Source organism: Zonotrichia albicollis, chromosome 22 (assembly GCF_047830755.1).
Source record: "Zonotrichia albicollis isolate bZonAlb1 chromosome 22, bZonAlb1.hap1, whole genome shotgun sequence".
Classification (NCBI taxonomy): Eukaryota; Metazoa; Chordata; class Aves; order Passeriformes; family Passerellidae; genus Zonotrichia; species Zonotrichia albicollis.
In genome coordinates, this window is record NC_133840.1 from 3,920,980 (window position 1) to 3,933,455 (window position 12,476).

General features: G+C 41.0%; 1 protein-coding gene across 2 annotated transcripts in view; it reads right to left on the bottom strand.

Annotated features, from left to right (window-relative positions):
* GOSR1 (golgi SNAP receptor complex member 1) overlaps positions 1-12,476 on the bottom strand; it is a 29,129-nt gene that overhangs the window by 10,426 nt on the left and 6,227 nt on the right. For both annotated transcript variants that reach the window (XM_005493510.4, XM_005493509.4), the window contains exon 7: positions 672-701. In XM_005493510.4, coding sequence (XP_005493567.1) covers positions 672-701 — 30 coding nt within the window. The remainder of the gene's footprint in view (positions 1-671; positions 702-12,476) is intronic.

Genomic DNA, 12,476 nt, shown 5'->3' on the forward strand with positions numbered 1-12,476 from the left:
GAAAGCGTATCTTACTTGACTTCTTACCTTTTTTTTCTTCTCTTTTGTTTTAAAGCAATAATCTAAAATTTAAAGCCATTAAATTGGGCATTATTACAGTTTGAGTTATTGGTCTGCAAAAGGTTGGCTTGGAAAGGGCACAGATAATAAAATTTGTGTTGCTGCAGTTCCATAATGTCTAGATTAGTTAGAGAAGGTATCATTTAAGTATCCAAACAATGTAAGAAAAGATAAATAAATGTACAACAGCAATAACCTCTCAAGCAGTTGTGGTAAAAGCCCTCACCTCTATCAGCTGCACACTGGGTGCCGAATATTCTGAATACATTGGAAGGCACAGAAATCAGGTTTTACAGGAGTGTCACTGTGAGAAGGAACATCTTCCCTACAGGAATAGCCCTCAGCAGCTCAGCCTGGGATTCACTCTGCTCCAAAGGTGATTCACCCAAATTTTCTAAGCTAGGGTGAATAAAATATTTAAGCAACATTCCTATGTCAATATTGAATAGAAAAAACCCAAACCAAACCCAGCAGCAATTCATTGTAGTACTGCCAAGGAGCTGGAAACAATACAGTTACTGTATAAATATAGGGACTGATATATTTAGACACAATGTAATGGAAATGCTGATTGTATGGAAAATAATGAAAATTTTTACATTCATTCCTACCTTATTGTTTCTTCTATCAGTCGATCTGAGCTGAAAGCCAAAAGAAAAAAAACAAGTTAAAGAAAGTAACAAGCACTAAGTACTACTTTAGATCACTAATCAATGATCTCAATCATCATCCTAATAAATTTGCTCTTAGAATGTTTTATTTCTGGATGTTGTCATATTTTGCTGCTACACAGGTTTGGTTTATACAGAGTTTGGAGAAGATGCACTGGAGGAATGTCATGGTGTTCACAGGGGTCTGAGGATGAGGGAAGGGACGAGGATCTGACTCCATGTTTCAGAAGGCTGGTTTATTATTTTATTATATATATTATATTAAAACTATACTAAAAGAATAGAAGAAAGGATTTCATCAGAAGGTTAGCTAAGAACAGAATAATAAGGAATGATAACAAAGGTTTGTGGCTCGGGTTCTCTGTCCGAGCCAGCTGGCTGTGATTGGCCATTAATTAGAAACAACCACATGGGGCCAATCACAGATGTACCTGTTGCATTCCACAGCAGCAGATAACCATTGTTTACACTGTGTTCCTGAGGCCTCTCAGCTTCTCAGGAGGAAAAATCCTTTTTCATAAAAGATTTTTCAATTTTTCATAAAAGATGTCTGTGACAGAGGAGCATTTCCTAAGTGTAGCAAGAGCAACTGCTCAGGAGAATACAAAACACTGAGAAAACAAGAAAAGGGGAAATAGCTCTGTGATTTATGGAGGTCTGTTTGGAAAGGAGTATTAGAGAGAGGAGCAGCTAATTTTATTGCTTTTTAATCCTGCCCACCCCTTCAAAAATATCATTAATGATGAAAAAGCTGAGATTGGGTCCATCTCAGAGCCTGGTTCATGCTGGCAGAATCCTCCTGTGGAACAGCAGCTGGATGTGTCACACACAGCCCTGGTGACAGTGGCCCTGTCCTGCCTGTCACACATTGATCCAGCCCTGTGCAGAAAGGGCAGCCCCAAGCACAGCACAGAGAGGACATTTCATTTAAAAACCCAACACACACCATTAAAGAGAGTAACAAGAGCCTTGGAGGAGTGCAGCTATTTCCCCTTTTCTGTGCTCAGCTTTCACACAGGGTTTTCATCACTGCTCTGCAGGCAGTTGTGAAATGTCACAAAAAAAAACCCCTCTTGTCACAGCAATCAATATCTGCAATGTAACCCTGCCATGGAACAGGTGCCTGCATCATTCCCACAGTGCACCCCCTACAACTGCTCTGTTTATCCCACAGATTCACACAAATTCTTGGAGGAAAATGGTAAAAAAAAATTCAGTTTGCAGTTTGAGGAGGAAATCAGCCTGACAGAAAAGCAGTGTGATGTTGTACTGGCCACTGCTTCCAGTAGTAAATCAGAACTGATTGCTTCCAAACTCCAAGATGCCAGCAGGGCATGGCCACCTCCATCCTGCACCCTCCTCATCCCGAGTGTTTTGCCAGCCCCCAGAGCAGCACAGCTCTGCCTCTGACTCAGCCTGAGCTGCCTGATTTGGAACTTTTCTCCTTCCCACAGGAATTCTGGAGATCCCCCCACAGCTCCAGCTGGAGGAACGTGCTGGGCCACGTGTGTGACCTGCTGGGGAGGGGGACAGGCAAACACAATGACTTTATTCCTCTGTGCAGAGAACTCAAAACACCAAGGTTGCTATTTCGGGCTGCCCATGGTTAGAAATACAGACACAGAACAGAGCACTAAAAATATTTTGCTCAATTTTAAGCTGCCAGGGACTTGACTGGGGCAGCAAACAGAGCTGCACTCTAAGATTCACATCAGCTGTGAGCACGTTGGTTTAAGCAAATAAAATCAGTTTTATTCACAGTGTGGTGTTTATTCCACTGGCACAGGGAAGGGAAACACCCTGGCTGTGTACACAGAGCAGTCTCACAGCATCTCCCCATGTCCCCAAGGCAGGCAGAACAGCAAAGCAATGCATTAAAGATTTCTGTAATCACTGAGACTCCCAGAGACACAATCCAGCTGAGAATGTGCCTTTCATAGATAGTCTCTAACAGACTAGTGTGTTATGTGGGCAGGGCATAATCAGAATAAACTGCAAAACCATTAGAAAACAGCAAGAGCAGTGCACAAGAATGAATCATTTTAGAAAAGGTTCAATTCTCTTTAAAAAATATCAATGAAAAGGTATTAAATCCTTGCTGGTAACAGGTTACACTTAAAAAAATTCTGTGGAAGAAAACGTTACAACAGCCCTATTAAAAAACCTCCCTTAGAAAAATCATTACCAGCTCTTTGTCCATTTAACTGATGAAATGATAGAATTTTTATGCTGATGAACTGAAGATGACAGAGAAGCTGAACACTTTTACAGACCTCAAGTGAACCAGGATGTCCTCCAAGGCTTTTAGAACACCCAAATTAGGCTTGCCAGTGTGCAGCAGGGACACTCACTGCTTTTTATGCTAGGGAAAGCTGTAGATGGGCAGTTTTATTCCTTAGTCAGACACATAAACACAAAAACTGACTTAAAAGCTTCAGATTACATGACACTGCTTTATTTTTCCATGTGTATGTATGTTCATACACACACAAAAATTAACTCTGGGAATGTGGCTACCTGTAAAATGATGACAGGAAGTCATAAAAATGTAAAAACTAGTTTTGAGCACCAGCACAAACAGGCATGAGCTGCAAATGCCAACAGAGGGCATTTAGCAGGCATCTGAAACCTCAGGATCAAATGTGTCTCAATTGATGTGGAGTGACCCCAAATATTTAAAAGGATGAGGTGCACAGGAGTTTTCTTCAGCATGAAGATGTGTAGGTGAGGGCAGACTCAAGGAAGCACAGATTTATTAGCACAGCTTTCAGAGTGTTCCTCCCAGCACAAGAACAAGCAGCTCTTGAGAGGATTTCCAAACTCATCCCTCCCTGCCATGTGAACAAACCCCACAGGAATGGCCATGGCACTGCCTGGTAAAGGCAGGCACAGAGAGCAGGAACATGGCAGGGATTCTGCTCTGCAGGTTTGGATTGCTTGGCAAATGCAGATTGTAAAGTTCACTCACAGTGACACCCAAACAGAAGCATCTGTTTCATTCATTTCACAGCTCATAACCATAAAAATAAGTCAGATTTAAGGAAGATCAGGAACACAAAGTACAACAGGGCCCAGAGACACAAGGGAAGTTTGCAGATCTCTGACTATTAATAACCTGCTCTCCACAAATAGAAGCTGTTCTCACAATTAAAAATAATGTTCATTTCCCAGAATAAAAAACTAACATAGAACAAGGCAATTGTGCTTAACTTACATATTCAAAACACTACAAAAAGAAGCTCTTAAATGAAAATCTATTGACTTTGTTCTTCTGCTGTCCAAGCAAAGACAACAAACCCAGTGGACATTTCCTCATGAACACCCAAGCAAAAAATGGTTCTGGGCATTATTAATCTGACTTGCCATCTGTTTCAATAAACTCTGCATTTTCACCTGTCCAGACAGACAAAGCTTTTTAAAAATCCTACAGGAAAGAAAGGCTGGAAGCTGCTGAGGCAATCAGCTCCTGCAGGAATGGCACAGCAGAGCCATGCAGATGTAACAGCCAGGCCTCTGTGCAACTGCTGTCTGCAGAGGGTGGCACAGCTTGTCCCTTAAATATGCACACAGGTAAATTAATCTGAAGGAGAAATTAAGTGAAATATGCTCCCCATGATAGAAAAGAGTCCTGCTCACAATATCAGGCTTTGAGAATTAAAAGAAAGCATTTTATGTTGTTTGTAAGGCAAATCTGTGTGTCTGTACTTCAATAAAATTCATTAATAGAGATGAATACTTAGCTGAGTAAAACTCATCTGCACCCAACTCATCTCACAAGATGCTTTAAACCCTTCAGATGAAATTAAGGGCAATATTATCACATAGAATAATTTAAAAGGGATAGGGAAAACCCTGTAGAATAAACTAATATAGCACTTGGTAACTATTTTCTTCCTTTCAGAAAGAATAACTACAGAAATAATAATTTTACTTTGTTCTTTCTCTAACAGCAAGATAAATCACTAAGTCTCTGCTCTCTCAAACTGCTTCCAATAAATCTTTCAGATTTTCACACTCCTGGATCACCAGGCAATGTGGAGCTTCCAGGAATGCAAATCCTACAAAACACATTCTAATATAAATCTACAGGTATGAGGCAAATCTGATTTATACACTCAGTTATTTCCATCATCATAATAACAGAATAATAATGAAAAAACCACGGTGCACACACACACACCAAAAAAAAACCAAACCATTTCCAACTCATTTTTTCTGCTTGCCATCAACATTCCTTATCATATTAAAAATTCATAAAGTCATTAAGCTCTTTAAAAACTTAAGTAGAAGAATGTAAAGCAGAACACTTTTTTTTTTTCCCTCCCTGTGATATTCCAGATTTTGTAAGACTTGTCCCAAGTTTGGTTCAATTTAGTTTCAAAGCTGCTAAAGAAGACAAGAATTGGTGTAAGGTGTATTTATTTATTAAGAGCAATATATCTGACCATGAAGCACACTTCTTCCACTTCCAGCATGAGAAAACCTGGCTGGCCAAAACCAAAGGCATGAGGCATTTTCAGGGATGAACACTTTCCCCACAGAAACCACTCCAAAAGCAAAGAAAGGTTCCAATACTGACCCAAACTGCTCTTTTTTGTTGGTTTTCTTTGAGTGCTAATTCAAGCACAAATCAGGATGCTTAAGAAATGCAATTTTGTCATACCGTCTGTTGCAGAAGGCAACAATCAAACACAAAACCCAGCACAAATGTGAGCATTAATCAATGTATAAATTTGCTCAACATAATCACACCTACAATCTCTGAACACCTCAGTGAGCTTATTTCTGCACATCTCAGAAATCACTTTCAGTAAGAATGAGGAATAGTTGCAAAATTGGAAAAGAGAAAAGCAAAATATCACGTTGCTTTTCATCAATGCAAGCAGTTTGTTAAATCTAGAATGAAAGGCACTGGAACAGAATCCATTGCTCTAGGCAAGAGTAAACCAACATTGGCTGGTGCTGAATTTCTTTCCAGACGGAAAGAAATCGTACATGAGGGCAAAAAATACACAGAAGGCATCTCTTTTCACTGCAGGGAAAAATCTGCCAAAGGATTTCCAGGAAAATAATCTGGTGAAACCTCCTCCAACTGCAACCCTGTAACACAAATTCAGCTAAAAATCCAACTTCTAGCTACATCACTGAGTAAATACCTCACCAGCTCATCAGTTCCAGCCATTTGGAGTTTAGGTACACTAAGAAAAGCACTTTCTTTGCAGCTAACACTTGTGAACACATAAGCAATAAAAAGATTAGTTGTTCCAACTCAGTTTAAAGGAGGCAAACAGGTACCAAGGGATTTTCTCCCTTAAAACAGGGATCCACCTTCACAACATCTGTTTCTCCTGGATTTCCAAAGGGTATAGCCTGCACCTCCCCTGAACTGCATGGAGTTGTGTGGGAATGGTCAGAGTGGAAGAACTGTTTCTCTAAAAGAGGAGTTAGCCAAGAAAGCTCTTTGGCATGCAGACGACTGGGAAAGTGCCTGAGAGCCCCCAGAGGGTGAGCAGCAGCAATACTCCTTCCCTTAGAGCAAATCTATAAGGGAGTAAGAGCTTCTCAATAACCTGCAGGGTTCAGTTTACCCAAAGAAGTCAGGTAAAAACTTTAAAAATGAGAGCAGCTCCTGCTCTGCACATGAAGGGCACAAAGCAGTGCCAGGGTGGCACCACCAGGGTGGTGGGAGAAGTTCTTGGAGAGCCTGACCCTCCCCTATAATTGCTCCATATTACCCATAGGAACAAAGTGAAATGAAGTGAGCAGGGCAGGCCTTACTGTAAGTCATTATCAGCAACCACAACTGTCAGAACAATTCCAGTAACTTCCTAATGGACTCCATCGGCATTTCCTCAAATTTTACATCTGCACGCTCTGCCAGCAGCCAGGGCAGGGCTGCCTGCACCACTCCCCTGGTTTCAAACATGGAATTTGGATGGGATCTTGAACCAAAGGGAAAACCCCTCCAAAGGAAGCAGTTCAGGCTCTGCTGTCTGCCATGACCTGAGTGCAGTGGAGCTCTCCCAGGATAACCTGGCACGGCTGATTTGTTGGGCACACACACACAGGAGATGCTCAGCTTACAGCAAACACAAGCTGTTTGTAATCTGTGCTGGAACAAAATAGATGGGATCACTTTTCTAGCTCAGTGTTTTTTGACTAAAGCTTGGCAAGGCTAAAGAGCCATGCTACTATTCACACATTCCTAAGTAAAAGGAAAACACAAGGTGGAATGTCTTCTGCAAGAGACCCATCACATAAAAACCTCCATAATTAATATCTTTTTCATTCCCAGCCCAACTAACACAGAAATGAAGTGAGATTTATCCTTAGGATGACAGCCCAACTTCAATGTAGTATGAAACCCTAAAATTCACACTGACAGACACATGTTCTGCTCCCTAACTGCATTTTCAGTGCTGTGGGTTTGAGGGGTTTTGGGGAGAAGCTCTGTGGCTTTCATGCAGGGCTTGGCTGAGGTACCTGATTTACAACTCTCCACCTGCCTGTTAATTAAAGCTGCAGAGTTAACTATGCAGCATAACAAACACTTGTGGTTCAAAATGTAAAGTGCACACAACATTTCAACCATCCACAAGCCAAACCCAGGATGCAATTCATTAATGGGTAAAGATCTCAGCATTTTTCTTCTGGCCCAATTTCCCAGGGTTCTCAGGGCTTTTTATCTGAGACTGAACAAGATGCATTCTTCCAGAAGTGCAACTAGACTTGATATAAACAAGGCTCTCAAGTGAGAGGAAAACACTCTGCATCTTTCAAATTACAACAGGACTGAAGTCCTTGAAAAGTTCTAAACAGAACTCTATTATTAGGATAAAATAGGGATGCTTTAAGGGTAATTTGGATCTAGTTCTGCTTAGCATCATGGGTTTGATGGAACACAAAGGAATCTGCACAGCAATCATTCAGCAGCCAAGAATGAGAACCTAATTCTGATGCATTAGGAGAGGTTGAAATTAAATAAAAACTCAAGAATGACATTTATGCAGCAGTGTGGTAACTTTCCAGAGATACACTCTGCATATGAGAAAATGGAAATAATCACTATTTAACATATCCATACACATCAAATTGAGTTCAACAGCTTGTTTTTACTGGAGGATCCAATAGCAAATAATGAGCAAGCACTTCTGGCCCTAAGGAATAATGAAGTGCACAGCCACACTGACAAAAAAATGACATGCTGCATTAGAATATAAAAGTGATTCTGAGATTGCACAAAAGGAATTCTATAAAACTCCACAATTGTTGATTCTGTTGAAAAGCTGCACCTGCTTTTCAGAACCATGCAGGAAGGATTTCAGCACTCCTGAAAGCCCTAATTTCAATACAGACCTTCGAGGGGGGAAGCTGTCCTAGTTAAGAAACAACGTTGAAAAGAAAGCTAAAAACAAATAAAACATGCATCAGTGACTTGTTTATTTCTGAAAGGAACAAAAAAACTTCAGAAGAAACCACAGAGCCCTGAAGTTTGAAGTGTGGTTTTATATCCTTCCCTTTCCCCAGATTAAGACCAAAGTGCTGTCTCTAAGGGGAAGCCCAGAATCAAGAACCAGAGCAGAGTTTTTGTCCCAGACACTTTTTTTTTTCCATTATATATTCAGGCAATCTTTCACTCTGTGAGGGTTTGCTCTTTAGCTCCTGCAGACATTCATAAACACCTACAAGAGTTTCCACAGCCACTTTCCCTGGGTACATGGAATTTCATCCATAAACCTTCACTTTTTATACAGATGAAAAGCAAACAATGAGCTTGAAGCTTTTAATGTCAATGTGGTTACATCCTTTGTCACCTGGATAATAATAAAATTCAGTTTTGTACTGGGAGTTGCACAGGAAATTCCCAAACTAAGTTTTATGCTGTTCTGGTGGGTTTGATGTTTTTTTTTCATTTTGTGTCCCAATCACTTTAGACATATTGAGGTATAAAAATGTCACAACAGTCATCAGTGCCAGGGAAATTACTGATTACTGATTGTTAAAGCAATCCAACTATCAGGAAAGCATGCAAATAAACACTGAGACACAGAGGCTTTGGTTTAGTGGTTTGGGGTAGAGGTTTTTTCTAAGTCCTAAATACAGCACAGGAAGATTAAAAGAAATAGTTGATTTTACCTTAATGAAGCTCAAACTATTTTTAGAAGAAAAAAACCTCTTAAATCCTGAACTGCTTGGCTGATTTTCGTGATCTTTTATTAAGTTATTTATAAATAATAATAATAATATCCAAGAGAGCATCTTCCTTCATTGCCTGGAAGCTTTGAACCTCCCCAAATTCTCATTAAACTACTTCAATAACTTGCTCATACAGTCACATAATTATATATAGTGAAGTTTCTCCTTTCCCAGAAGACACAAATTGTCTCCCTCTCTGAACATTATTTACTATTAAATAAGAAAACAGCAAATTATTCTCGGTCTGGGCCAGCAGTTGAGCAGATGATGTGCCCAAATGCCATTTTCAGTCTGGACTGTGACAGGGGAAGCTGATCCAGCCACTTCCAGAGTGCCAGGAGTTTTCAGGAGACAGAGGTTCTGCCAGCAGCCTGGGAGATAAAACCCATTCAAGCCCAGACAGAGATAAGGCTAAAGCAAAGAATCACTGATGCAATCAAGAAAACTCTGCAGCCACAGAATAGGAGACAGAGCAGAAAGACAGACTGGAATTGTATTTTGAAACAGGATTACAGGACAAGCTGTTGTGCATCCTTAAGTAAGCCTTTGCAACACCAAAAATCCTCCTTTGCTCAAATCCCTTCTTTGCAAAGCATTTTCTTTGTGCTGCTGCTCAGACAGAGCACAGAGCCCTGCCCCAGAGCTGAGTTATTCAGTGTAAGGCAGGGAGGTGATTACCACAGCCAAACGGCGCTGGCACTCGCTTTTAATGCAGCAATTTCTCAAACTTCTTCCAGAAACAAAGAAAACAAGCCAAGAGTGTTTGGGAAAACAGCAGCACACCATTGCCTGAGCTCTTGCAATTAATGGCCAGCAGAGAGATGCTTTAACCTAGATTCCCCATCCCTCCTTGCACTGTAAATTCCAGTTCAATGGGCAGAGTGCTGCAGCCCCAGTTCCAAACCCTCCAAATGAGGGCCATGCAGAGCTCCTCTGTCCTCCCAGGGCAGAGCTGGTTGGGTCTTTTTCATAACAGAGCAAAGATTATTCATTCACCAATTGCTGCTTCAGTTAAAATCTGCATTCAAATTAAGAGAATGGAACCACAAGAGCACTGCATTCTGCTCTGACATGAACAAAAAATCAGTTTAATTAAGAGGCAAGTTTGGTAATTAAAAAAAAAAAAAAATAATAAAACCCTTCCTAGGGCTGATGAAAGTGGAGCTCAGCAGTTCTGAGGCTGCAGAGCAGGCAGGCAGCAGCTCCCAGGGAAGGGTTGATCACATTCCTCCCTCCCTGCTGCTTCCCCAAGCACCTTGGGATGGAAAAAGGAGTTGGTGAATGAGCTGGTTCTCCTGAACTCTCTGTTTCCAAGAGGAGATGAAGGAGATGAAGGACTGATCTGAGTCCCAGCTGCAGCAGTCACTGTGTGTGCTCTGCAACTGGAAACTGGGGAGAGGATGGGAAGGGAGGCAAGCACAGCTCTCTGGTCTGAATCCAACCCTGAAGTTCCACTGAAATCCACAGGAAGCTGAGCAGCAACAGCACAGTGAATGGAAATCAGGGCATGCAGAGCAGAGAACAGGGACAACAAAAGAAAAATAAATTCTATTAAGGTAGGAAACTGGCAGCTTCCTCCCAAAAGATCAAATCACCTGTAATCAAAAACCCTGCAAGGTGTCTCTGCATTTTGTTGAGCTGATTTCTCTCTGCAAATCAGGGCTGAAGGGAAAATTTGTCAGGAAAGACGATATTTCGAGGAAAAACAGTCACTAAGGCACTCCCTCCATGAAGATCTTGCCTGTACCACCACCAAAGTATGGAAGCAGTTTTCCTGGTGATTATTCTCTACTCAAGGTGCCCATTTCTGCCCAAACAACAGCAGGAAATTTCAAATAGCTCTGCTGATAACAAAATCCCATAATGAAAGCAATAAAAATGTTTACTACTCCAGAGTACTCCACATACATGAAGCACTGCACAAACATTAATTTCTCCTCATCATCTCAGGTATGTATTATTAATCAGCACCATTACACAACTGCTGCAGGTTCCTGTTATTTCTTTTGCTCACTCCTCTTATTCCTCTTTTCTCTTTCCCATGCAGCACAAGTCCCCTCTGATTTGTTTGCTCTCCTCTTTTTCCTCCTTCAAAAAAAGTTCCTCACCCACCTACTCTGGCACTTTGACCCTCTCTGTGCCAGTTTTGAATATTTTAAGACACACAGGGGTGTCTGAACTCTTGCAGCAGGTTCACCTCATCTACATGCACCATTCACACATGAGACTCCAACTAAGAGGATTTATAAAAATTTTTATTGTATAGATTCACTTCAACTAAGAGGATTTATAAGAATTTTTACTGGATAGACTCACAGGCTGCATAGCAACACTCAGCAGAAACATGCAGTCACCTGACAACAATTAAAACCACAGCTAATGAGATCTGCACCACACAGGCACCTGCTTCACCACCAGCCACTGCTTTTAGAAAGGGATAAATGACTAATTTCTGAGTGCTGGAGCTGAGTAATAAAGCAATAATCACAGACTTGCCCCACAATGACAGAACTGGTGTGTTTTCACCCAGTTTTACAAGGAATTCATTGTGGGTAGTAACACCTGTAATTTCAAGCTAAACTTCTGAAGATTTCATCAATTTTTACACAAACTCATCAGCACCCCCTGCTATCACTCACCTACAACACAAGGGAGATTTTCACTTGCATACACACACAATATTGCAAATTTAATCAAGGACATTAATTCCTTCTTTGCTGACTTAGACTATAACTCATCAATAACTGCAGAATTTCTCAGGGCAGACTCTAAGTTAACAGAATTGTTTCCTCTGAGGCAGCAATTTTCAGAGCAGTTTTAAAATGCTAAGCTAGATCTATTCATCAAAATTGTTCTCTTTAGATGGAAAACAGCATTAGAGGAAAAAGGATGAGTTGTTTGTACCCCTGGCCAAAAGCACACAAACAGAGAAGATGAAATACCTTTAGGGAATGGCACAGATCCAAAAAAACCAGGATTTCAAAAATGATCAGCAAACATGACCATGATAGATTGGGTATTTCTTTAAGCATCTGACATGCCAAGAAATCTGAGGTATCAGGTAAAAATATTAAAAAAATGTATTAATATTAGGGTATCAGTACTCACCAACATCTGTCTGCCAACCTTATTTATATTAACAGGAGTTAATTTTTTATTTAAAAAATGAGGTGTTATTGTTCATATGTCCAGTGGTTGGTAAAGCTATTCTGGAATTACCTGTCTAGAACTCAGAAACTGAGTGACTTGGACACTTCATGCCTGCTATCCATAGCCAGCAGAACTTTTTCTGGAAAGGAGAAACAAATCTCCTTTCCCAACAAAAAACTGATTTACACAATGGACTGAGCAGCACTGAAGCTTTTGAAGGGAGGAGAACATGATGTGTTTTGTGTCACCCTCCCTGGTGTGGGGAGCAGAGCACAGGGCCCCCTGTGCCCCAGCTCCAGGGGATTCCAGGCTGGAAATGGCACAGCTGCCAGCAGCACTGACACAGCAGCCAGCCCCTCCCTGGCAAAGGGAGGCCAAATGCACCCAGGATCCTCATGG